This window comes from Anoplopoma fimbria, chromosome 18, assembly GCF_027596085.1.
Source record: "Anoplopoma fimbria isolate UVic2021 breed Golden Eagle Sablefish chromosome 18, Afim_UVic_2022, whole genome shotgun sequence".
NCBI classification, from domain to species: Eukaryota; Metazoa; Chordata; class Actinopteri; order Perciformes; family Anoplopomatidae; genus Anoplopoma; species Anoplopoma fimbria.
This window is the reverse complement of record NC_072466.1, coordinates 362,922-390,421: the sequence shown is the minus strand read 5'-3', so window position 1 is coordinate 390,421 and position 27,500 is coordinate 362,922. Positions and strand designations below refer to the sequence as shown.

The 27,500-nt window shown below is 41.9% G+C and overlaps 2 protein-coding genes across 2 annotated transcripts in view; both read right to left on the bottom strand.

Annotated features, from left to right (window-relative positions):
- Positions 1 to 10,763, bottom strand: part of LOC129107526 (kinesin-like protein KIF26A) — a 31,078-nt gene extending 20,315 nt beyond the window's left edge. Inside the window, exons 1-5 of the mRNA XM_054619028.1 lie at positions 10,704 to 10,763; positions 9,559 to 9,731; positions 8,080 to 8,083; positions 913 to 1,272; positions 731 to 834 (exon numbers count right to left, since the gene is read on the bottom strand). Coding sequence (XP_054475003.1) covers positions 731 to 834; positions 913 to 1,272; positions 8,080 to 8,083; positions 9,559 to 9,731; positions 10,704 to 10,763 — 701 coding nt within the window. The remainder of the gene's footprint in view (positions 1 to 730; positions 835 to 912; positions 1,273 to 8,079; positions 8,084 to 9,558; positions 9,732 to 10,703) is intronic.
- Positions 10,764 to 11,708: 945 nt separating this feature from the next.
- The window catches only part of LOC129107525 (pleckstrin homology domain-containing family G member 3), a 17,125-nt gene continuing 1,333 nt past the window's right edge, over positions 11,709 to 27,500 (bottom strand). The window contains exons 2-19 of the mRNA XM_054619027.1: positions 27,001 to 27,063; positions 25,267 to 25,709; positions 24,209 to 24,309; positions 23,010 to 23,079; positions 22,790 to 22,836; positions 22,379 to 22,529; positions 22,165 to 22,296; positions 21,905 to 22,087; positions 21,129 to 21,221; positions 20,681 to 20,767; positions 20,451 to 20,484; positions 18,230 to 18,331; positions 18,105 to 18,137; positions 17,684 to 17,694; positions 17,195 to 17,410; positions 16,476 to 16,577; positions 14,365 to 15,862; positions 11,709 to 13,962 (exon numbers count right to left, since the gene is read on the bottom strand). Coding sequence (XP_054475002.1) covers positions 13,079 to 13,962; positions 14,365 to 15,862; positions 16,476 to 16,577; positions 17,195 to 17,410; positions 17,684 to 17,694; positions 18,105 to 18,137; positions 18,230 to 18,331; positions 20,451 to 20,484; positions 20,681 to 20,767; positions 21,129 to 21,221; positions 21,905 to 22,087; positions 22,165 to 22,296; positions 22,379 to 22,529; positions 22,790 to 22,836; positions 23,010 to 23,079; positions 24,209 to 24,309; positions 25,267 to 25,709; positions 27,001 to 27,063 — 4,250 coding nt within the window. The 3' untranslated portion in view covers positions 11,709 to 13,078. The remainder of the gene's footprint in view (positions 13,963 to 14,364; positions 15,863 to 16,475; positions 16,578 to 17,194; positions 17,411 to 17,683; positions 17,695 to 18,104; positions 18,138 to 18,229; positions 18,332 to 20,450; positions 20,485 to 20,680; positions 20,768 to 21,128; positions 21,222 to 21,904; positions 22,088 to 22,164; positions 22,297 to 22,378; positions 22,530 to 22,789; positions 22,837 to 23,009; positions 23,080 to 24,208; positions 24,310 to 25,266; positions 25,710 to 27,000; positions 27,064 to 27,500) is intronic.

Below are 27,500 nucleotides of genomic sequence, written 5' to 3'. Positions count from 1 at the left end.
GGAGACGAAGACGAAGACGAAGACGCCCGGCCCAGAGCCAGAAACACACTTTAGGGAACCCGACCCTCCTCTGGGGGGGGGGGGCTGAGAGAAATATTCAGGCTTTTATATCAGGAGAGGTTTAATAAACGTGACAAAGAGCCAAGCTGACTGTATCCTCCTCCTCCTCCTCTTCTTCCTCCTCCTCCTCTTCTTCCTCCTCTTCTTCCTCCTCCTCCTCCTCCTCCTCCTCCTCCTCCTCTTCTTCCTCCTCTTCTTCCTCCTCCTCCTCTTCCTCCTCCTCCTCTTCCTCCTCTTCCTCCTCCTCCTCCTCCTCTTCTTCCTCCTCTTCTTCCTCCTCCTCCTCTTCCTCCTCTTCCTCCTCCTCTTCTTCCTCCTCCTCTTCCTCCTCCTCTTCTTCCTCCTCTTCTTCCTCCTCCTCCTCTTCTTCCTCCTCTTCTTCCTCCCCCTCCTCCTCTTCTTCTTCCTCCTCCTCCTCTCTTCCTCCTCCTCCTCCTCCTCCTCCTCCTCCTCCTCCTCCTCCTCCTCCTCCTCCTCCTCCTCTTCCTCCTCCTCCTCCTCCTCTTCCTCCTCCTCTTCCTCCTCTTCGTCCTCTGTGCTCTCTGTAGCATGAACCTAGCGAAGGTTAGCAGCAGCTAATGTAGCGAAGGTCAGTATGAGTTAAATAAAGTTTTATTACATTGATGACATGGTGGTCTGTGGTTAAAGGCACAGCGGTGCGTTCACTGACCTGGTGAAGAAGGCCGTAGCAGCAGATGCCGGATGGCTGGTTTGGGTGGAGACGCTGTGGGTGGAGGTCTTCAGGGTCACATGACCTCCGTCTGGAGCCAAACCCTGACAGGCGAGACACAGGAGATCAGACCACTGGAAGCGATCAATACCTGTTATTGGTTATTAGCTCCTCCTCCTCACCGTCGTGTGCCGGAGCTCAGGTGAGCAGCAGGAGACGCTCCACACTCCCTCCAGGTGGTGCTGAGTGCCGAAGGGGAGGGGCGTGACGGTGGCCAGCCCCTTGGCCCCGCCCCCACCCAGGTAGGTGCTCTGGACTCCACCCCAGCCGCATGGGGCCCCGCCCCTCTGGTGTTTGGGGGCGGGGGGGCGGAGCTTCATCTCCCCGCCGAGGTGGAGAACGCGACGCAGAGCGAGACGTCTCAGCTGGTGGAAGGAGGCGCCGCACAAGTCACAGCGGGCGTCCACGGAAACTTGGCCGCCGCGGCGAGGACGCTGGAGACGCTGGAGCTTCTCGTAGAGGAAGGAGGCGTAGGCCAGGTCCTGATGGGAGCGGAGCCAGACCAGTCAACATCCAACAGAGGACACCTTTTCATTCAAGTAAGTATGCAAGTATGCAAGTATGTACCTATGCAAGTATGCAAGTATGCAAGTATGCAAGTATGTACCTATGCAAGTATGCAAGTATGTACCTATGCAAGTATGTACCTATGCAAGTATGCAAGTATGCAAGTATGTACCTATGCAAGTATGCAAGTATGCAAGTAAGTTTGCAAGTAAGTTTGCAAGTAAGTTTGCAAGTAAGTTTGCAAGTAAATTTGCAAGTATGTAAGGCCTGTTTGAGTCCCAGGAAGTGACAAACTGGTCTGATCTGGACTAATTTAATGGAGGTTCAGTAAGTAAGTATGCAAGTAATTATGCAAGTAAGTATGTAAGTAAGTACGAAAGCAAGTATGTAAGTAAGTATGCTAGTAAGTATGCAAGTAATTATGCAAGTAAGTATGCAAGTAAGTATGCTAGTAAGTATACAAGTAATTATGCAAGTAAGTAAGTAAGTAAGTATTCAAGTAAGTTTGCAAGTAAGTTTGCAAGTAAGTTTGCAAGTAAGTTTGCAAGTATGTAAGGTCTGTTTGCGTCCCAGGAAGTGACAAACTGGTCTGATCTGGACTAATTTAATGGAGGTTCAGTAAGTAAGTATGCAAGTAATTATGCAAGTAAGTATGTAAGTAAGTACGAAAGCAAGTATGTAAGTAAGTATGCAAGTAATTATGCAAGTAAGTATGCAAGTAAGTATGCAAGTAAGTATGCTAGTAAGTATACAAGTAATTATGCAAGTAAGTAAGGAAGTAAGTATTCAAGTAAGTTTGCAAGTAAGTTTGCAAGTATGTAAGGTCTGTTTGAGTCCCAGGAAGTGACAAACTGGTCTGATCTGGACTAATTTAATGGAGGTTCAGTAAGTAAGTATGCAAGTAATTATGCAAGTAAGTATGTAAGTAAGTACGAAAGCAAGTATGTAAGTAAGTATGCTAGTAAGTATGCAAGTAATTATGCAAGTAAGTATACAAGTAATTATGCAAGTAAGTAAGGAAGTAAGTATTCAAGTAAGTTTGCAAGTAAGTTTGCAAGTATGTAAGGTCTGTTTGAGTCCCAGTAAGTGACAAACTGGTCTGATCCGGACTAATTTAATGGAGGTTCAGTAAGTAAGTATGCAAGTAATTATGCAAGTAATTAAGTAAGTAAGTAAGTAAGTAAGTAAGTAAGTAAGTAAGTAAGTAAGTAAGTAAGTAAGTAAGTAAGTAAGTATTCAAGTAAGTATGCAAGTAAGTATGCAAGTAAGTATGCTAGTAAGTATAGAAGTAATTATGCAAGTAAGTAAGTAAGTATGCAAGTAAGTATGCAAGTAAGTATGCTAGTAAGTATACAAGTAATTATGCAAGTAAGTAAGTAAGTAAGTAAGTATTCAAGTAAGTTTGCAAGTAAGTTTGACTGTAATGTAATGTTTGCAAGTAAGTTTGGAAGTATGTAAGGTCTGTTTGAGTCCCAGGAAGTGACAAACTGGTCTGATCTGGACTAATTTAATGGAGGTTCAGTAAGTAAGTATGCAAGTAATTATGCAAGTAATTATGCAAGTAAGTAAGTAAGTAAGTATTCAAGTAAGTATGCAAGTAAGTATGCAAGTAATTATGCAAGTAAGTAAGTAAGTAAGTAAGTAAGTAAGTAAGTAAGTATGCAAGTAAGTATGCTAGTAAGTATACAAGTAAGTTTGCAAGTAAGTTTGCAAGTAAGTTTGCAAGTATGTAAGGTCTGTTTGAGTCCCAGGAAGTGACAAACTGGTCTGATCTGGACTAATTTAATGGAGGTTCAGTAAGTAAGTATGCAAGTAATTATGCAAGTAAGTATGTAAGTAAGTACGAAAGCAAGTATGTAAGTAAGTATGCTAGTAAGTATGCAAGTAATTATGCAAGTAAGTAAGTATTCAAGTAAGTATGCAAGTAAGTATGCAAGTAAGTATGCTAGTAAGTATACAAGTAATTATGCAAGTAAGTAAGTAAGTATGCAAGTAAGTATGCTAGTAAGTAAGTATGCAAGTAAGTTTGCAAGTAAGTTTAGAAGTATGTAAGGTCTGTTTGAGTCCCAGGAAGTGACAAACTGGTCTGATCCGGACTAATTTAATGGATGTTCAGTAAGTAAGTATGCAAGTAATTATGCAAGTAAGTATGTAAGTAAGTACGAAAGCAAGTATGTAAGTAAGTATGCTAGTAAGTATGCAAGTAATTATGCAAGTAAGTATGCAAGTAAGTATGCAAGTAAGTATGCTAGTAAGTATACAAGTAATTATGCAAGTAAGTATACAAGTAATTATGCAAGTAAGTAAGGAAGTAAGTATGCAAGTAAGTTTGCAAGTAAGTTTGCAAGTAAGTTTGCAAGTATGTAAGGTCTGTTTGAGTCCCAGGAAGTGACAAACTGGTCTGATCCGGACTAATTTAATGGAGGTTCAGTAAGTAAGTATGCAAGTAATTATGCAAGTAAGTATGTAAGTAAGTACGAAAGCAAGTATGTAAGTAAGTATGCTAGTAAGTATGCAAGTAATTATGCAAGTAAGTATGCAAGTAAGTATGCAAGTAAGTATGCTAGTAAGTATACAAGTAATTATGCAAGTAAGTAAGGAAGTAAGTATTCAAGTAAGTTTGCAAGTAAGTTTGCAAGTAAGTTTGCAAGTATGTAAGGTCTGTTTGAATCCCAGGAAGTGACAAACTGGTCTGATCCGGACTAATTTAATGGAGGTTCAGTAAGTAAGTATGCAAGTAATTATGCAAGTAAGTAAGTAAGTAAGTAAGTATGCAAGTAAGTATGCTAGTAAGTATGCAAGTAATTATGCAAGTAAGTAAGTAAGTAAGTAAGTAAGTATTCAAGTAAGTATGCAAGTAAGTATGCAAGTAAGTATGCTAGTAAGTATACAAGTAATTATGCAAGTAAGTAAGTAAGTATGCAAGTAAGTATGCAAGTAAGTATGCTAGTAAGTATACAAGTAATTATGCAAGTAAGTAAGTAAGTAAGTATTCAAGTAAGTTTGCAAGTAAGTTTGACTGTAATGTAATGTTTGCAAGTAAGTTTGGAAGTATGTAAGGTCTGTTTGAGTCCCAGGAAGTGACAAACTGGTCTGATCTGGACTAATTTAATGGAGGTTCAGTAAGTAATTATGCAAGTAATTATGCAAGTAAGTAAGTAAGTAAGTAAGTAAGTAAGTAAGTAAGTATTCAAGTAAGTATGCAAGTAAGTATGCAAGTAATTATGCAAGTAAGTAAGTAAGTAAGTAAGTATGCAAGTAAGTATGCTAGTAAGTATACAAGTAATTATGCAAGTAAGTAAGTAAGTAAGTATTCAAGTAAGTTTGCAAGTAAGTTTGCAAGTAAGTTTGCAAGTATGTAAGGACTGTTTGAGTCCCAGGAAGTGACAAATTGGTCTGATCTGGACTAATTTAATGGAGGTTCAGTAAGTAATTATGCAAGTAAGTATGTAAGTAAGTACGAAAGTAAGTATGTAAGTAAGTATGCTAGTAAGTATGCAAGTAATTATGCAAGTAAGTAAGAAAGTAAGTATTCAAGTAAGTATGCAAGTAAGTATGCTAGTAAGTATACAAGTAATTATGCAAGTAAGTAAGTAAGTAAGTAAGTATTCAAGTAAGTTTGCAAGTAAGTTTGCAAGTAAGTTTGCAAGTAAGTTTGCAAGTAAGTTTGGAAGTATGTAAGGTCTGTTTGAGTCCCAGGAAGTGACAAACTGGTCTGATCTGGACTAATTTAATGGAGGTTCAGTAAGTAAGTATGCAAGTAATTATGCAAGTAAGTACGAAAGCAAGTATGTAAGTAAGTATGCTAGTAAGTATGCAAGTAATTATGCAAGTAAGTAAGTATTCAAGTAATTATGCAAGTAAGTATGCAAGTAAGTATGCTAGTAAGTATACAAGTAATTATGCAAGTAAGTAAGTAAGTAAGTAAGTATTCAAGTCAGTTTGCAAGGAAGTTTGCAAGTAAGTTTGCAAGTATGTAAGGTCTGTTTGAGTCCCAGGAAGTGACAAACTGGTCTGATCTGGACTAATTTAATGGAGGTTCAGTAAGTAAGTATGCAAGTAATTATGCAAGTAAGTATGTAAGTAAGTACGAAAGCAAGTATGTAAGTAAGTATGCTAGTAAGTATGCAAGTAATTATGCAAGTAAGTAAGTATTCAAGTAAGTATGCAAGTAAGTATGCAAGTAAGTATGCTAGTAAGTATACAAGTAATTATGCAAGTAAGTAAGTAAGTAAGTAAGTAAGTAAGTAAGTAAGTATTCAAGTCAGTTTGCAAGGAAGTTTGCAAGTAAGTTTGCAAGTATGTAAGGTCTGTTTGAGTCCCAGGAAGTGACAAACTGGTCTGATCTGGACTAATTTAATGGAGGTTCAGTAAGTAAGTATGCAAGTAATTATGCAAGTAAGTATGTAAGTAAGTATGAAAGCAAGTATGTAAGTAAGTATGCAAGTAATTATGCAAGTAAGTATGCAAGTAAGTACAAAAGCAAGTATGTAAGTAAGTATGCTAGTAAGTATGCAAGTAATTATGCAAGTATGTATGTAAGTAAGTACGAAAGCAAGTATGTAAGTAAGTATGCTAGTAAGTATGCAAGTAATTATGCAAGTAATTATGCAAGTAAGTATGCAAGTAAGTATACAAGTAATTATGCAAGTAACTAAGTAAGTAAATAAGTATTCAAGTAAGTTTGTAAGTAAGCAAGTAAGCAAGTAAGTAAGTAATTAAGTATTCAAGTAAGTAAGTAAGTAAGTATGCAAGTAGGTATGAAAACAAGTATGTAAGTATGCAAGTAATTAAGTAAGTCAGTATGTAAGTATGTTAGTATGCAAGTATGCTAGTAAGTATGCAAGTAAGTATGTAAGTTAGTATGCTAGTAAGTATGCTAGTAAGTATGTAAGTAATTAATTAAGTATTCAAGTAAGTATATAAGTAAGTAAGTATGCAAGTAAGTATGCAAGTAAGTATGCAGGTAAGTATGCAGGAAAGTATGCAGGTAAGTATGCTAGTAAGTATGTAAGTATTCAAATAAGTATATAAGTAAGTATTCAAGTAAGTAAGTAAGTAAGTATGCAAGTAAGTAAGTAAGTAAGTAAGTATGAAAGTAAGTATGTAAGTATACAAGTAAGTATGTAAGTATGCAAGTAAGTATGTAAGTAAGCATGCAAGTAAGTATGAAAACAAGTATGTAAGTATACAAGTAAGTATGCAATTAAGTAAGTATGAAAGCAAGTATATAAGCAAGTATGCAAGTAAGGAAGTAATTGTCTAAGTAAGAACAGTAAGTGTCTAAGTAGTTAGTAAACAAGTAAATTACTAAGTATGTAAGTAGGTAAGTAAGTAAGTAAGTTAGTATGAAGTAAGTAAGTAAGTAAATAAATAAGTAATTAAGTAACTAAGTATGTAAGTTATTAAGTAGGTCTGTAAGTAATCAGGTAAGTTAGTAAGTACGTGAGAAGTCGGGTTCTTTTCTGATGGACATCAGAGAGAATGCGGCTTTAAGACATTTCAGCATCGGCTTCACTCATCAGGTTTGGAAGTTCTCTCTCCTGGTCTTTACATGTTCTTGTTCTTCTGATGGCTGTAATGTTTTCTGTTGTTCTCTAACAGGCCTGTGTGTTGGTGTTAGCATGTTAGCATGTTAGCATCCTAAACCACCATCTTTGTTTCAGTATCTGAAAACTAAAACTAAAGCCTGTTAACATTAATGTGAATGTTTTGTTTGTTGGATTCTGGAAACATCTGCAGCATCCGATCTTTGAGTTTGAGTTTCCTATCGGTTCCACCTGGTTCTCCTCTGTTTGAGTCCCAGGAAGTGACAAACCATGCTGGTCTGATCTGGACTCATTTAATGGAGGTTCACCTGGTGGACTGTACCAAGTGTGAGAGAAGTGGAGGGGGGTCTGACAAGGTACCACAGTCTATTTATTTTAGATATCAATAAATAAATTTTTCTGAGGGTTTTTGGCGTAAAGAACATAAACATTTAGTGTTCGTGTTCCAACAGGAAGGAGGTGAGTTTAAACGTCTTTAGAACAACTCAAACTCTAACACGGACTGAACACAGAAACAATAACTGACATTCATTTCCCTGTTCTCCGGTTCTCCTCTGTGGATGTGGATCAGGTCTGAATACTAATGGTTCCTCTATAGTAGGTTTGATGTTTCTGAAGGTGAAGCTGAACTCTAATTATCTCATTAATCATGAGCAGCACCGCAGAACCACGTCTCTACTGAGATTTATTTCATTAGACAGGAGAACCAGCAGTCAGCAGAACGTGAGAACCAGCAGTCGGTAGAACTTGAGAACCAACAGTTGGTAGAATGTGAGAACCTTTATCTTTATCTTAACTTTATCTTTATCTTCATCTTTATCTTCATCTTTATCTTTATCTTTATCTTTATCTTCATCTTAACTTTATCTTTATCTTCATCTTTATCTTCATCTTTATCTTTATCTTTATCTTAACTTTATCTTCATCTTTATCTTTATCTTTATCTTTATCTTAACTTTATCTTCATCTTTATCTTTATCTTTATCTTAACTTTATCTTCATCTTCATCTTTATCTTTATCTTATCTTTATCTGTATGTCTCTTATGAATCTTTTCTTTCATGTTTCATCTTCACAGAAAAGAAACTAAGTCGCTCTGATGTGAGGGCGAGCGAGCTCAGAGAGAGAGAGAGTTAACGCCACATGAAGTGAAGCTCTCTCGACCAATCAGAGCTGCTCTCGTGTTCTCGCTTCGATATGAAGACCTGACAGAAGAGCTCAATGTCAAACTAACTTCTCTGCACACGAAAGAACAGAAAGTATTACTGCAGTAAATGTACTACTAGCACACAGTGAAAGTACCCACTACTAGTAGAACCTCTAACAGCTCCATGTCCTATTGGTTTGTTTACAGCAATGCTTCATATTTTATAATATTCTATATATAACATTATATATAACATGTAACATTGTTATGTTATATCATAAATGTTTGAGTCCAGTTTCCTTTTGACTTCTAAACGTTCTCACTTGGATGAAAAGAACAACAACTGATGTTGAATATATTTATAGAATATTTTCTCGTGTCCTCATAAACCTGTCGTCCCTGTTTGTCTGTCCGGGAGCAGAAATAACGTCGACCTCATGCTCTACCTGCAGTCCATTCACCCTAAAACCACTGAGTCATGCTTGTTCCAGTTAAGCTCCGCCCCTCATCTGTTTACATCCAATCAGTGCCCAGCTTGTCCCCTATTGGTAGGGTATGGTAGAAACAGATTACATGTAATCAGATTACAAGAGAAAAGTACCTCATCAACCCAGATTACATTTTTTAAAAACATGCATTTAGATTAAAGTTTCATGGTCTTTAGAATATGGATATTTAAAGTGTGTTATGGATTACATGATTATGACGCTGCATTCACACCAAACGCCAATCTTAGCGTTGCGTTACTTGCGGGTTCATTTGTGTTTATTTGCATAATTCGTGCAAGACGCTCTGAAGAGGAGGAGTGGCTTATCTCCATGGAAACCGTTATCAACTGAGCCATTTATTTCTGCCGTCAAACATGGAAGAATGAACATGTAGTGCCGCTTTGTGTTTTTTCTGGGAGAAACTAAACGCAGTCTGGATTCAGTATTAACTGTATCTGCAGCTGTATGAACACAAAATCAACTACTCAGCTGTGATTTAATCGCATTAAACGGATAAAAAAGATGAAATAACAACATAATGATGCAGATTTGTAAAAAGTCTGAATGAATGTTTTGTTAGTTTTCTCCTCGAGACGACAATCAATCAGCTCTTAAAATGCTTGTTTTCTGATCGTGTATTTATACACAAAGTCTGGTCTCTGTACTAGTATGAGGTGTCATAGAGACCTGGATGAACACAGACGGATAACGTCGGTGATGACAGGAGGAGAATCTCAACGCTGGTTGGCTTTAATGAAACAGCGACACCAGAATGTTTAAAGCGAATCAGGCTAATTTGGCGTTTGTGGTTCTTTGTGGTTCTTTGTGGTTCTTTGTGGTTCTTTGTGGTTCTTTGTGGTTCTTTGTGGTTCTTTGTGGTTCTTTGCATTGAGTCTGTTTGGATCTCGTGTCGTTTGGTGTGAACTTTTCATCAGTGTTGGTTCAGGTTGTTGGTTCACTGACCTTCAGAGCAGCAGCCTGTCTGTTCAGCTGAGACGCTACGATGTGGCAGCGCTGACAGAGTCTCTGCAGCTCCTCCTCCTCCTCCTCCTCCTCCTCCTCCTCCTGCTCCTCCTGCTCCTCCTCCTCCTCCTTCTTCTCGTAGCAGCTGAGTTCGCCGGCGGACAGCGAGCCTTCGGGGTTGGCTCTCGTCGCCCATCCTTGAACCTCCTCGTCATCCTCTCCTGCAGAGCGAAGACGCTTCCTGCTGCACGTTGAGCCCAGAGGAAGACGAGTCCGACCCTCCACCACCTGAAGACCCACAGGGGAACCGGGTCAGCCACAGCGAAGACCACTTACCTGTAGAGTCACTGATCCTGATCCTGTAGAGTCCCTGATCCTATAGAGTCCTCTGATCCTGATCATGTAGGGTCCACTGATCATATAGAGTCCCCTGATCCTATAGAGTCCCCTGATCCTATAGAGTCCCCTGATCCTATAGAGTCCCCTGATCTTGATCCTGTAGAGTCCACTAATCCTATAGAGTCCCCTAATCCTGAACCTGTAGAGTCCACTGATGCTTTAGAGTCCACAGATCCTATAGAGTCCTAAAGATCCTGATCCTTTAGAGTCCACTAACAGAAAGTATTTTACTGATTGAATAAAAACACAACCTTCATCATTATGCAGATGATACCTGATTATATCCAACCAACCAGTTGACTAAACTCCAAGCAGCCTTAAAGACATAAGAACCTGGATGAAAATGAATTATCTAACGATATAGTTTCTCTAGACGGCTTTGCCCTGAAGTCCAGCACCACCGTAGAGAACCTCAGAGTCCTCTTTGATCAGGATCCGTCCTTCAACTCTTCCCCGAGTAAAGTTACAAACATGAACAGATCGTAAAGTCCTCTGAGGCCAATCTGTGATTTGGGCTGTAAAAATAAATGGAATTGAATTGATCAGGATCAGGATTGGGTTCTATTCACAGTGTGGAGGTGTACGACAGGGTTGTTCAACAGATTCTGGTTCGATGTGATGTCAGGTCACGTGACTCCTCGTGAACAAGTGTTTAATCAGGACAGAGACTTCGAATTCTAATCACAGTTTAGTAAAAAGGAATAAAAGTAAAAGAAAAAAACGGACATGAATTCAATCAGAAACACTGAAATGACTGATCTCTTATCTCAATTTACATCCTTAATGAGGCTTTTAATTTGAAAGTCAGGAGCTGGCGTCCTGTTTGTCTCGTTAATGAGAAAATAAATCTCTGATACTCACCGTGTATCTCCTGTAGTCCGGTCTGTGAGCCCGACCTTCATCCCAGTACTGTGAGTACATCTCTGATTGATAAAGACTGGTAATAAACTGTTAATAAACTGGTAATTACCTGTTAATAACCTCTGATAATAAACTGTCTGATTAAAAATAATAAACTCAGATTATTTGATCAAATCTCTGAGAGACTTTCCTTCGTTTGAGGAGCTTCAGTCTCTGCTTCCAAAAGAGTAGAGCTGAGTGTGTGTGTGTGTGTGTGTGTGTGTGTGTGTGTGTGTGTGTGTGTGTGTGTGTGTGTGTGTGTGCGTGGGTGCGTCTGTGTGTGTGTGTGAGGACTCTGGGAGGAGGAGGACGATGATGTTGTTGAAGCGTGAACTCTCACAGGAATCTGAACTGAGATCTGTTCTGACACTGAGTGAGGTCACATGATCAGGTCAGTGAGTATTGATGGAGGAAGACCTGTGTACGTTTACTGTGATAGTACAACTATAAGTGTTCTCCTCCACTACATCTCTGTGGTAAAAATACTTTTACTGCATTCATCTGACGGCTTTAGTTCCTCTACAGAATATTATTATAATTATAATGATAATAATAATAATTATTACTATTATTATTATAAAATGATGCCTCAGGACTAAACTCATAAACAACATTATAGATGTGACTCATTATGAACCATAAACTCTAATTATAGAATTAAGAGTTTATAGTTTATATATATATATATATATACTGTATATATAATGTATGTAACTGTATAAACAAGCTCTTCATGGCGTATTTTAATAAACTGGACTCAGAGTTTAAACTCTTTCATCAACAGCTGGTTTCTCTGACAATGATAATTATAATATAATAAAATAATAATAATATAGTAATATAATAATAATATAATAACAATAATATATTTATAACAATAATTTAATAATAATTATAATATTAATAATATGATAATAATAATAACAATGATAACAATAATAATAATAATAATCACACACACTCTGATGATCCTCCTTGTTTAATGATAAGAACACAATGACACATAAATATGAATGTAAAACACACATGCTAGATGTGTTGAGATAATAAATAGGAGGAGCGTGGTGTTCAGGGTGGAACAGCGGTTAGAAGAGTCACAGGTTCAATTCCCAGATACATGTTGATTTATTAAGAGCTGCTCTAGAAATGATTTCTGTTTATGAAGAACAAATGAGGAAATAAATACATGGAGAGTAAATTAAATCAAATAAACTTTACTTAAAATATAAAAACTAAAAGGCACAAAAATATAGAAATGAACTCATTAATATAAAATAAAATTCATAATTTGTACACTGAGGGTGAAATTGTTTCATTGATTTCCTTATTTTCATATTGAAGGAATATAAAGATGATTTCTATCATAATTTATTTGTTTTATTAGCGTCAGTGTTTATCGGAATATTTAGAGACATTTTATAAGAAGAAATGATCAGAAACAGTTAGCTGTTAGCTAACGAGCTAGCTAGTGTCTGCTGGCGAAGTTTGAAACCACGACTGACTCTGTGACGCTCATGTTCATTATGTTTATAAACAAGGTTATGATCTGATTATAACTCTTCAATATTCATAATGCTTCGGAACAATAATCATAATCTAATGCATTATGAACATACTTATCATGCATTATGGGTTATTTATCATAACACATTCTAGGTATGTTTGTGTTTCATGTCTGAATTATCAAATCAGAAGTCAGTCTCTCGTTTCAGCCTGATGAATAATAATGATGATTATTATTATTATTATTATACGAGCAGATTCAACATAATCGTCTCAGTCTGTAACTTTTCGTCTCCTGTTTTACAAAATGTCGCCTCTAAAACGAGAAATAAAGAATCTGAGACAAAGTGACTAAGTTTAGTGGTTAGTTCACTTACAGCAGGAATCCACAGCTTTGATTCAGACAGCCTCTACTGTAACTCTAATATAATACAATATAACACGATATGAAATAGTATAATATAATATAATATAATATAATAAATGAAGCGTTAAAAGCTGCAAAGAGAAGCCTGCTGTCATTTAGTGTCGGAAACTCAAAATCGTGTACAAAAAGGTGCTTTGAACTAATATTCTGATTGAAGATCATTTTACTTAAAGATATTCACATATTTTATATATTTATCCAGAGAGGACGCTGTAGAATAGAGACATTCTGTTGTTTTTATAATGATACGTAAATGTTCTTTATATGTTCGACAGTTCATAATAACAGAATTAATCATAATCTTATTAATAATCTGTCCGCTGTAGAATAATGTTTCCAACAGTCACTGATTATTTACATTTCTTTACATTCGTTCTCTCAGAGTTCTGATACGACATCTTTGTTTTCAGCTCCGGCTCTGGAACTTTTCTCTCAGGTTCTTCACGATACTCTGCTGACCGGGTTCCGTCTTGGGTCCGGGGTTTGACCCGGCGGTCTGCGGTCCGTCTTCCTGATGGTTGGAGGACGCCGGCGGCTCGGCCCTGGCCTTCACGTCCTCCCTCTGTTTGTACTCGTCGGACTCCTGGTAGACCCGGCAGCGGTCGATGACGGCCATGATGGAGATCTTCTCCCTGCTGGTGGGTGAACGGATCTGGATCAGGTTGTCATCACCGTCTTCTTCTGGTTCTGCAGTCTGCGTCTCTGGAAGCTTCTCCATCACGATGATCTTGTGTTCCTCATCGTCCGGTAGCGACGCCTCGGCCGCGACGTAGTAACCGTGGTAGTCGCGGTCGGCGACCTGGTCCTGGAGCTTCTGCAGCTCCGTGGTCTGAGCTCCGCTGAGCCGCGGGTCCAGAGAGTTGGCTCTGTGGAGACGTTTCCTGCGTTCCTCTCCGCCGGCGTTCCGACTGCCGCGAGGCTTATACGAAGGAACCTCGGCAGAAGCCCCATCGGCGAGGAGGAGGCTGGAGGAGCAGCTGGAGGAGCAGCTGGAGGAGCAGCTGGAGCGCCTCCTCAGACCGCCGTCAAACATCTGGTCCGGGATGGAGCGACTCCGGCTGACGGGACTCTTCTGGTCCGAGTATCTGGAGCGGAGCTGTCGGACGTCGGGCCAGTGGAAGCCCTCGATGGGAGGGGGGGGCGTGAGGGGGTTCAGAGGACTCCGGGAGCGAGCTCGACCCGGGTCCAAGACTGCCGAGCTGCAGGAGAGACCGGGGGTCTGGTCCACGGGGCTCAGCGGTAGAGAGGTTGACTTGTTATGAGGAACCAGCAGAGTCAGGAGGGGTTTACCTGCAGAACACAGAACATCAGGGATTTAAAGGTTCATCACAGGTTTTCTTATTTTTTACTGCTGGTGGTTCTGGTCCAGTGGAGTAAATAAGTCACATCATGTTATCAGAACTGATGGGCCTGATGGATAAAACTAGCGGCCTGTGTTTCATTAGGCTCGTTGTAGTTTAATGTATCTGAATCAACTCACTAACGAGGAAGAAACCAGAATAATCTCTGGCTCGTTTTAAATCAGATATTGAATCTTTATCATAAACTCCCTGATCATGTTTTTGGAAATATGACATTTTTCATATTCTCCTAATCTACATTCTTTAAATACTTAATTATTGCTCCTTTAAATCAGTATTTTAGCAGACCCTGATGATTGATATCTGATGAAGAGAAACCGAGCCGACGTACCTGAGCCCTCCTTCTCCTCCACCACACAGGGTAAATTCCTCCTGCCCTTCAGGGCGCCCTGACTCCGCGGTCGGACCACTGGTTTGGTGGTTTTGATCCGCTGGCTGTACTGGCGGGCCAGATTGAGGACTTTGCTCTTTGTCTGGTCTACGTCGTCCAGCTGGTTTATGTCCTGGTCGGCTGTTTCCCCCTCTGCCCTCAACTGGGTGACCCGAGGAACCGGAGCCTTGAGGACCACAGATTCTTCCCCGAACACCTTCAGGGCGTCCTTCAGACTTCCTGTCCGACTCACAGCGGTGGATTTGAGCTTGAGGGGCGAAGGACTCGCGGATTCCTCTGTGATGGTGCTGAGGTCAGACGCTTCACTCTCTGCGTCACAGCTCTTGTTTGAGGTCTTTGTCGCGTCAGAAAGGCTGACGTTGGTCCCTCTGGAGGTCTGTGGAGCTTCTTGGGGTCGTCGGAGACCTCCGTCAGCACCTTGAGATCGGTTGATCTCTCGCTCCATCGTATGCCAGATCTTGATCATTTCAGAGGAAGGTCTGAACTCTTCATCCTCAGATGGATTGTCCTGCAAGCTTTGAGATCTGGACCAGTGGCTGGCTTCTGAATCTTCTGGATCCGTGCTTCTCTGATCAGACAGGAAAGAGTCCAAAGAGTCACTGGAGATCATGTGACCCCGGGTATCTGTGATTAAAGCTGAGCTTGACTCCAGACTGGAGGTCGTGGTGGAGGTGGAGGGATTGGTCGGGACGGTTTCATCCTTTGGGATGCTGTTGAGCCGGCTGACGGAGCTCCTGACCAGCCCGGTGGGGATGTACGTCAGACTCTCTCTGCGCTGGAGGCCGAAGGTGGCGTCCTGGTTCTCGGCGTTCTCGTAGTAGCTCTTGATTTTGCCGATGAGCAGCTGGTCCTGCTTGGACAAGGTGGAGTCCCGCCTCCGCCGAATGCCGTCAAAGAGGCTGTCGTCCCGAGGAGACAGCAGGGTCAAATCTGTCACGCCGAAGGTCTCTGCAGGATCAGAACATAGACTGTTGAGCCTCATCGTTCTGTCGGCGGGTTCGGCGCTGAGGCTGAGGCAGCTGCCGGTCCTGCTGGGTATCCGCGGTGACGCACAGCCGAGGGAGCGGGCGTCATCCTGGGAGAGGCTGCCTCGGTTGATGCTGTTGGAGAAGTGCCGAGCGATGGCGCCGGCTTTGTCCAGGACAGAAGAAGGAAGGATGCTGGCGGCTTCACCCTCTTTCACCGGCACCTCCTTCACATCCTCCTCGTCCTCTGAGGATTCCCCGCTACTCACGGTCTTTGAGTCTGAATCAGGTGTGGCACAGGACGGTTCCTCTGTGGGTTCAGGATCTCCTTCAGGTCCCTGCTCCTCTGACCTTTGAGGAGACGCTGGACGAGTATCTGCCAAACTGCTAGGATCAGAGGAGGGTTGTGGTTCAGAGTTTTCTGTCGGTTCAGACTCTGAGGTCTTCTCTTGTGGCGGCTCATCTGAGGAGGGCTACAGAGGAGGAGAGTCCAATGGTTAGAACTGGAATGTTTGTCAGTCTGAACAAAGCTGAACACCTTTAAGAACTGAGAGCAGGTCTACGGCACTGAAGAAGAACTAAAGCTGAAAGAAGTCTGAAGATAGTCGGGTTAACCGGTCTCTCTCATGATTCCAGACTAGCTAGTTGTGTTATTATCTGCCCTGGATGTAAAGATCAAATAGTGAAATTAGCCTAAACTTTTAAACGTTGTGAACAGTTTGTTAAAACGTTCTCTATGTTTCTTTCTGGATCTTGGTACCTTGGAGTTTTCTGTGAGAGCCCTGAAATGATTCTGTTATCATCAGATCAATCAGAGAGAGACACTTTGGTTCTGCTTCATCAAACACGAGAGAGAACTCAGCTGGGACACGCTGCTACACTGCTAGATGCTAAGGCTGCTAGATGCTAAGGCTGCTAGATGCTAGATGCTAGCAGGTTTTGAAGAGACGCTGACTGCTTCCTGGAGTTTAATTCATTTTATTTCACAAAGGCAGATGAGAGAGGGATGGATCCGGTTTACAGAGGACCAGCTGTCAGGTCTGTGTGGTATTGAACCTGCGAGTCGTCCGCTGTGCTCTTATTTACCGGCTCACATGTCGGGTCAGTTCCACCTGGCCCGTCTTCTCCAGGAGGTCGGCCATTTTCCTCGTTGCGGCCTTCAGAGGAGACTCCGCCTCCTTCTGCCTCCTAAACAAAAACGAGGAGACGTCAGATCAGATGTTTAAACGGATTTATGATTTCATCAACACACAAACTAAAGGGTCACTCCACCCAAAACCACAGAGGCCGGAGTGAGTCCATCTTCATCCTGTTTAGTTGAGTTTTGGGTGAACTGAACCTTTAGAACAGACACAATGAATCCTGAAGCTGAGGGTCAGACGTTCATCTTCACCACCAGGCGGCGCTACGAGTCCTCCAATCCTTCTGATGTCCATGAAAGAAGTTTGATAAAATGATCTGATTCGATTTGAAGCATTTCGTTTGTTTCTGTAACTTTATATATATTTAATAGTAATAAAGTAATAAATGTGTTTTGGATGCTGTCAGCACATTATTAATGCATATGAATGAAGCTGAACTTATGATCTTTAGTATCAGTAATGAACTCATTTATTAAATGAATATAAATAATTAATAATTAGCACAATTCATTGTGTTAATTATATTAATAATGGTTCCTTAGGTTCCTGTTAGTTCTCCACATGAAGCCCATGCAGCAGGACGGAGAGCTCCGGCAGTGAGAGGAGCTTTAGTGAGTTAGGGATCAGGAGCGCTGACGGAGGAAACAGGAAGGAGGTCGTCACCATGGTAACGCCCGATGAGAGCAGAGCCCGGGTCCAACAGGAGACGGCCGCCAGCACCGAGCTGGTGAAGTCCTCCTCAAACAGGAAGTCCTCCTCCTCCTCCTCTTCATCACCAGAGATCAGTCGCTCCAGTGAGTCCTTCCTACTGCTGAGCTCCTCCTCCTCCTCCTCCTCCTCCTCCAAACACTCACCCAACGAGAGAGAGCCCCTCCCCCTCTGGAACAACCCCCCCACACCCCCCAAGTCTGAGTGCTGCACTACATCACTCTGATGATCGACTCAACACTAATGTGGTGCTGACTCAGCACAATGTAGAGGAGGAGGAGGAGGAAGAGGAGGAGGAGGAGGAGGAGGAGGAGGAGGGAGAGGAGGAGGAGGAGAGGAGGAAGAGGGTTAAGAGGAGGAAGAGGAGGAAGAGGATGAGGAAGAGGAGGAGGAGGGAGAGGAGGAGGAAGAGGAGTATTAAAGACATGGGTTCATGTTTCTTACCTTTAAGATGACTGTGTGATCAACAAGAGAATCAGCAGCAGAAGAAGAAAAGAAGATGTGATGTTTGGTTAAACATTTTATTATTATTATTATTATTATTATTATTATTTTTATTATTATCAACATCACTATAATTATCATCATTAGAATAATTATTTTCATTATTACATTTATTATAATTATTATATTTATTATAATGATTATGATAATTATGGTTATTATTATCATACGTATTATAATTATTATTATGACAATTAAGTGTTATCTTTATGGTTATTTTTAATTTTGTAATCATTATTATTATCATTATCATTATCATTATTAACATTATTATCATTCTTTTTACTCATTACGTTTTAGTGCCAGTAAAGTCGTCATGGTAACGGTTTCAGGTGGACTGACTTTATTCATATTTATTTACCTTTGCTGCTCTTCAGTATTTCTTTGATCGGCTCTGAAGAAGAAAAAAGACACAAATCAAATGTATTTATGAAATAAAAAGGACTCAAATCTGAACAGGAAGTAGTTCAGGTAGTTTGTGTTTACCGGACTGTCGTCGTCCCTGACGACCGTCTGAGGGAAACTCGTCAGACTGACAGGACAGAGCTTTCTTCAGCCGCTCAGGACTGTACCGATACCTGGGAGGATCTACAGGTGAGAACAACAACGTCAGTGGTACAGGTCAGAACCACCACCACCACGACAGACAAACACCACCACGACAGACAAACACCACCACCACGACAGACAACCACCACCACGACAGACAAACACCACCACGACAGACACCACCACCACCACGACAGACAAACCACCACCACGACAGACAAACCACCACCACGACAGACAACCACCACCACCACAGACAACCACCACCACCACGACAGACAACCACCACCACCACGACAGACAACCACCACCACCACAGACAACCACCACCACCACGACAGACAACCACCACCACCACGACAGACAACCACCACCACCAGACAAACACCACCACGACAGACAACCACCACCACCACGACAGACACCACCACCACGACAGACAACACCACCACGACAGACAAACACCACCACCACGACAGACACCACCACCACGACGACAGACACCACCACGACGACCACAGACACCACCACGACAGACAACCACCACCACGACAGACAAACACCACCACCACGACAGACACCACCACGACAGACAACCACCACCACGACAGACAAACACCACCACCACGACAGACAACCACCACCACCACGACAGACAACCACCACCACCACGACAGACAACCACCACCACGACAGACAACCACCACCACCACGACAGACAACCACCACCACCACGACAGACAACCACCACCACGACAGACAACCACCACCACCACGACAGACAACCACCACCACCACGACAGACAACCACCACCACGACAGACAAACACCACCACCACGACAGACAAACACCACCACGACAGACAAACACCACCACCACGACAGACAACCACCACCACGACAGACAAACACCACCACCACGACAGACAAACACCACCACCACGACAGACAACCACCACGACAGACAAACACCACCACCACGACAGACAAACACCACCACCACGACAGACAAACACCACCACGACAGACAAACACCACCACCACGACAGACAACCACCACCACGACAGACAAACACCACCACCACGACAGACAAACACCACCACCACGACAGACAACCACCACGACAGACAAACACCACCACCACGACAGACAAACACCACCACCACGACAGACAACCACCACCACGACAGACAACCACCACGACAGACAAACACCACCACAACGACAGACACCACGACAGACAAACACCACCACGACAGACAACCACCACCACCACGACAGACAAACACCACCACGACAGACAAACACCACCCACGACAGACAAACACCACCACGACAGACAAACACCACCACGACAGACAAACACCACCACCACGACAGACAAACACCACCACCACGACAGACAAACACCACCACGACAGACAAACACCACCACCACGACAGACAACCACCACCACGACAGACAAACACCACCACCACGACAGACAAACACCACCACCACGACAGACAACCACCACGACAGACAAACACCACCACCACGACAGACAAACACCACCACCACGACAGACAACCACCACCACGACAGACAACCACCACGACAGACAAACACCACCACAACGACAGACACCACCACGACAGACAAACACCACCACCACAGACAAACACCACGACAGACAAACACCACCACGACAGACAACCACCACCACCACGACAGACAAACACCACCACGACAGACAAACACCACCACGACAGACAAACACCACCACGACAGACAAACACCACCACGACAGACAAACACCACCACGACAGACAAACACCACCACCACGACAGACAAACACCACCACGACAGACAAACACCACCACCACGACAGACAAACACCACCACGACAGACAACCACCACCACCACGACAGACAAACACCACCACGACGACAGACAAACACCACCACGACAGACAAACACCACCACGACAGACAACCACCACCACGATGACAGACAAACACCACCACGATGACAGACAAACACCACCATGACAGACAACCACCACCACGATGACAGACAAACACCACCACGATGACAGACAAACACCACCACGACAGACAAACACCACCACGACATTTGTACAGTTTTTAATACAAACACTAAACATTTACTTACATATGGAATCCATTTCCAAGATGGCCTCTTTAGCCTGAAACACAATCATTTCTACCTTTGATGCTGCTGATACTGGTCATACCGGTTTGTATACTGGGGTGTACACTGGAGTGTATAATGGTGTACACTGGAGATTATACTGTTTTTTTTACTGGAGTGTTTAATGGTGGTCATACTGGTGTGTATACTGGAGTGTACACTGGTTTGTACTGGTGTTAGTGGTGTCTGACCTTCTGGGGGATGATGGCCTGGTGGTTCTCCAGAATGATGCGTTTGATGTGATGAGCCCAAAGCTTCTTCTCTTCCACCGTCTTCGCCTGGAAACATGAAGACAACAAAGACTGAAGAGAAAACTTTATGCTTTTGATTTCAGTTTCCATAAAGACACTGAAGGATCAGCTCAACGTGATGGATTTTTTATATATTCAAATAAATATAGTGTATTTACATATATATACACATGTTCAGTACATGTATACAAGCACATGTATACGGATGAAAGAATAAGTACATTTAGAAAAACCACAAATGTTAAAATGATAAATGATAGGGTTCCAGAAGACGACATGATCAGGTAAACAGGTGAACAGGTGAACTGGTGAAAAGGTAAGCAGGTGAACAAGTGAACAGGTAATCAGGTGAGCAGGTAAACAGGTGAACAGGTTTAGATGTTCTCACCTGAACGGTGTGAGGCTGTTTGGGATGTTTGTAATGAGTCACACTGAAGCTCAGAGAGTCTTTGGCGCTTTCAATCAGCATCAGAGTGGAACACTGAAATAAATAAACAGATAAATAAATAGATAAATAAACAAACAAACAAACATCAGGTCTTTTTGTTTCTTGGTTTACTTTGCAGTGTTTGAGAATCCTTTTCAACAACAACCGTCGTTGTCTTAATAAGTAAAACTGTTACTTTGATTTATAGCAGCATCTGTTTTATGTATCTGATGTTTATTGACTTATTAGATATATTAATATAATTAGATGTTTTCTTTTGTCCGTATTCGTCTGCATGTCGTGTATAATATGTGTATAATAATAATTACATTCAGGTTGTTGGTGGACGTCAACAAGCCTCCATCACTGTTACCGGAATATATTATAACGCTGCATTTACTTTCTAGACGTAGAACATTAAAATAAAGGTTAAAGGTCAGGATGAGTTGAGCTCCTCCTCAAGTGAGGGGAAGTGATTTAAATAGTCAAGTGGACACACAGGTGATGTCTGATAAACAGGTGATCATGTGGTGGGACACACAGGTGATGTCTGATAAACAGGTGATCATGTTGTGGGACACACAGGTGATGTCTGATAAACAGGTGATCATGTGGTGGGACACACAGGTGATGTCTGATAACACAGGTGATGTCTGATAAACAGGTGATCATGTGGTGGGACACACAGGTGATGTCTGATAAACAGGTGATCATGTGGTGGGGCAGGTGTTCCTCACAGAGATGTGCGTCTTGTAGACGTAGTGTTCTCCGCGGCGTTTGGTGATGAGCAGCATGCGGTCGAACAGGAACAGCGTTCTCTCGTTTTTGGCTCGGTGGACTTTGAAGGTTCCCTCCAGAACCAGTTCTCCGTAAGTGGTGAGGTCCGGACCTTTCCAGTTCAGCAGCAGAGACTGAACCTCCTGAAGAGAACACAGTTCCATGTTGGCTCAGGTAAAGTACAAGTACCTCAAACGTGTACTTCAGTACTGTGACCGACCTGCAGTCTGACGGCGTGCTCGTGTTTCCTCTTCATGTCGTTGATGTACCAGGCCACGCCCGTCATGGTGTAGATGGCCTCCTCCACCACCTCGTAACCCGCCTCCTCAGGGTCAAAGTGCTTCACTATCTCCTGCAACAAACACCACCATCATCATAATCATCATCATAAACAACATCCTAATCACAATAAACATGTTGTGTTGTTGTGGTACCTGGAGCAGCAGGTGGTATTTAAGGATCCTCTGAACCGGTTTGAGTAGGTATGAACCGAGAGGCAGCGAACGCTTCAACGACGCCTGACGATCACGAAAGAACTTAGCCAGAGATTTATTCCTCATGCACTCCGTCAGAGCGGCAACCGAACTGGAGGCAAAACAATCAGGTGTGAACAAGTAGAGAAAGATGTGAACAAGTAGAGAAAGATGTGAACAAGTAGAGACAGGTGTGAACAAGTAAGGTGTGAACAAGTAGAGAAAGATGTGAACAAGTAGAGAAAGATGTGAACAAGTAGAGAAAGATGTGAACAAGTAGAGACAGGTGTGAACAAGTAGAGACAGGTGTGAACAAGTAGAGACAGGTGTGAACAAGTAGAGACAGGTGTGAAGAAACCAAAGAGTACTTACTTTGGGTAGTTGGTGCAGTACTGTGTGTAGATCTCAAAGTACTCACTCTGAAAACATTAATGATGAAGAGTCTCAGCTGTTCATATCATCATCTTTTCTCCACCACGTTAAATATAATATAAAATACTGCCATCAAAATGTTTGTTACAAATCATTCCATCAAACCAAACAAACCCCGTTGATCACCTTTGATCTCGTATCAGTTATTGATCACGCTCACCTTCATGACGAAGCACCTGGCGACGGCCACGGGGTCGTTGTCACAGAGATCCAGAGACTGAAGCAGCTCGCTGTGGACAGGAAACACCGTCACCATGACAACGACAACACCGTCACCACCAAAACCACGGTTTGATAATTCAGTGAACAACACAGTGACGTCATCAGCTGATGGAGATCATGTGACCAGACTTCAGAGGTGATGTCACATCTTTACTGAACCTGAAGAATCTAAATATGAAGGAACCGTTTTCTGAAGATGGTCAGTGAAGATGGTCAGAACAGGAAGTGTAATGAGGTCACATGACCAGCAGGTGGAGCTGTGACATCACTCAGTCCTCAAGTCTAAATAAAGGTAACATAAAATGTGTCTGATATGAATTTCACCTCTTAATAGAATAAGATAAACAGTTGTGTTCAAGAACCTGTTAAATCTGCAGGAGAAACGTGTATCGGCTTCTATCAGAAGTATTATCATAAGAGTTTATCTTCTGTTTTCTGTAGTGGAAACACAAACCGACCCAGTGTCGGGCTGTGGAGGTGATGAAAACAAACCGACAGGATGTGAAACCTTCTGATCAAGTTATTTATTGATCGATTGATTGATTTGATTCAAAATATTGATGAACACGTGTCCTCAGTGAACTGCAGGGACGTCCTGCTCAGAGAATCAAACTCACCCTCTGACATGAAGCACAGCGAGCACTAACCCAGAGGAAACGTTACAACACATTGATAACTATTGATCAGTATTGATTATAATGGATTACTATAGATCATTATTGATTATTTTGTGTTATTATTTATTATTATTGATTATTCAGGATTATTCTAGAATTATGTTATTATTTGTACATTTTTTACTATTATTGATTATTAGATTATTATTGATTATTATTTGTTAGCATTGATTATTATTTGTTAGCATTGATTATTTGTTATTATTGACTATTATTGACTATTGTTTGTTATTATTGACCAATATTGACTATTGTTTGTTATTATTGACCAATATTGACTATTGTTTGTTATTATTGATTATTATAGATAATTACTGATTATTACTGATTATTATTTATTATTATTGACTATTATTGATTATTATAGATAATTACTGATTATTATTTGTTATTATTGACTATTATTGATTATTATTGACTATTATTTGTTATTATAGATTTCATATTGCCATTGTCTCACCTGTTGAACTCGTAGATGTCCTCGATGTTTCCAAACAGAGAACAGACCTGCTCAGGACGGATCGATAGATCGCTCTGATCAATGATGTGAGACAGGTAGTCCTGTGTGTGTGTGGGGGGGGGAGACATGATCAATAATTTAAAATGAAATGAAATAAAATCAGTTACTATAAACTAATCACTTCCTGTCTGGATCAATACTCATTGATTGATTAAAGTGATCACATCTGATCCTGTCTGTTTCTGCACTTTCATTTTAGGAAAGAAAAGACACCTTTTTATGATTTAAATGATTTTCTTTTTTAAATATTTTAAATATTTATATGTGTCCATGTCTCTCTCTGTCCATGTCTCTCTCTGTCCATGTCTCACTCTGTCTGCAGGATGAGTGTCCATGTCTCACTCTGTCCATGTCTCACTCTGTCCATGTCTCACTCTGTCTGCAGGACGGGTGTCCATGTCTCACTCTGTCCATGTCTCACTCTGTCTGCAGGACGGGTGTCCATGTCTCACTCTGTCCACAGGACAGGTGTCCATGTCTCACTCTGTCCATGTCTCACTCTCTCTGTAGGACGCGTGTCATAGAGTCTCTTTCTTGTTTAGGACAGTTTGACGTCATCCTTCAGGTTCAGATCTTCACTCTGATCCTCAGTGTTACATAAGCAGCTAATCCAGAAGGTCTTAACCAGCTAATTATAGTCTGTACGGCTTTATTTAAAAGATTCCTCTAGTCCTCTAGTCCTCTGGGACTCTGAGACTCTAGTCCTCTGGGACTCTGTCCTCTAGTCCTCTGAGACTCTGTCCTCTAGTCCTCTGGGACTCTGTCCTCTAGTCCTCTGAGACTCTGTCCTCTAGTCCTCTGGGACTCTGAGACTCTGTCCTCTAGTCCTCTGGGACTCTGAGACTCTGTCCTCTAGTCCTCTGGGACTCTGTCCTCTAGTCCTCTGAGACTCTGTCCTCTAGTCCTCTGAGACTCTGTCCTCTAGTCCACTTAGACACTGGCCTCTAGTCAACTAGTCCTCTAGCGTGTCATCCAGGGGGGGCGGGACAAGGACTCACCTCTACGATCATGCGCAGGTCTCTGACATACGTCCTCTCCGTCTCGATGATCTCCATGACGACGCGGTCCAGGTAGGTCAGCTGAGGGTTCGGCGCCATGATCCGGCTGATGAAGGGCGAGGCCTGCTGGCGGCGGCTGGAGCCGCGGGTCGGCGTGGACTCTTTGTTGTTGTTGTTGTTGTGTATGAGGCCGAGGCTCCGCCCCTTAATGTCAGGCTCCGGGCCTGGCTCCGCCCCCCTCTCGGCCTCTGCAGCGCCCCCTGCAGGGCTCAAGTCCAGGTCCACGTCGGAGGTCCGGGAGGAAGGCGGTGGGACGAGGTTGTCGTCTCGGGACGATCCGGAGCCCGAGGACAGCGTGGAGATCAGGCTCGCCGGGCGGCGGTCGGAGGGCGACGGAGCGCGGTCATTACTGCTGAGGGAGGCGGCGGACAGGCGGGGGGAGTCTGGGGGGGGGAGATAATCAGTAAACTGTTTTCATGAAGAAACCTCAATCTGGAGCAGGTTTGATAAGCTGATCCTGATCCTGATCCTGATTCTGATCCTGATTATTATCTTGATCCTGATCAAGAACTTGATCCTGATCAAGAACTTGATCCTGATCCTGATCAAGAACTTGATCCTGATCCTGATCAAGAACTTGATCCTAATCAAGAACTTGATCCTGATCCTGATCAAGAACTTGATCCTGATCCTGACCAAAGTTAGCATAAAGCTTAAAACTCCGACTCTAAACGGCGTCCCTGAATGTTTCATAAACAGGAAACTGCAGTTCCTTTCTCCTCCACCAGGAGCTGCTGGGACCAAACTCTGGGAAAACCTCCGACTTCCCTATTTCTACACAATAAGAGTCTAATAAAGGTCACTGAGGGCTGACTTTCACAATAAGAGTTTCAGTAAAGAGATATTTCAAAATAAAAGAAAATAGACAAACTTAAAAAATAACGAAAGAATCCGTCAGATTCGAGGTTCCCTCCACCAATCAGCCTCATCAATCATCTGATCACATCATCAATAACCATTGATTACAGTCTGATTGGTGGAACATGCTGTGATTCTCTGTCAGCTGATATTAATGTCTTCACACGGCGGCGACTCTGAGCTCAGAAAGTTAGTCAATTCTTTCACGTTTAAGAAGAATATTAAACTTAAAGAATGATGAGGACAACATGAACAACATATATCTGAATAAAATAAAAGTGTCTCGTAGCTGCATATTAAAGTCTAAATGTTTAGCAGATTTAAAAAAAGTTTAAACAGAGAAATGTAAAACATTTAAATATGTTAAAAAAGTAAAAATCATGAAGTCATGCTAATGACAAAATATAAATTTCACACATGCTAACATACTATGAAACTTAACGTGAGCATGATAGCATTTTACACTAACACCATAAATATTGAGCTTATTGTTCACATGTTATCACGCTAAATGTTACATATTCACTTTTCAACCAAACGTGCAAATCTAAATTTAGATTTTTCCTTCTCCAAATAACAAACTTCCACATCTATCAGTTAGCGTGCTAACAGCTAGCAACCAGAGTCTAATAGTGGATTAAACAGGAAGTCATCAATTAATTGTATAATGTTAAAAGTTATCTGTGTGGATTCAGACGTCTCAGAGTTTAATTATGTTTTAGTTATGTTAATTATGTTTTAATTTTAGTTATGAAATGTTGAATGTTCTGCTCAAAATGGCCGCCGTGTGGTTTTGGTGGGTGTTAGCGAACATACCGGCTAACCACTCCTCAGAGGGTTTAGCTAAATATCTGAACAGCAGAGACGCTGAGAGTCCACCTGAGACACAGAACACAAGAACCAGCACACATTAGGACCAGAACCACAGAAGAAGAAAAACAAGTTCCTGAAATGAAATGTTCAAAGTGAATGTTTAAGCTAGCTGCAGTCAGTTAGCCTTGCAGTCCAACGCTTTGTTAGCATGTTATGATAACAGGCTACATATGCACATTAGCATGCTAAAGTTATCATGCAAAGTAAGAGTGAGCCAATGAATATTAGCAAACTCAAGCTAACAACTTTAACACTGCACATTAAATGTTAGCATAAGATACGGTAATAGCTTAAAGTTGGCATGCTAACGCTAAGACATTGACGGCGGTTAAGAAAGAAAGCAAGTAAAGAAACAACAAAGTGTAAAATATATTTAAACCAATCAAATATGGCCGACTGCTTGAGAGGAAACGATACAAACTCATTAAATTCAGTTATAGATT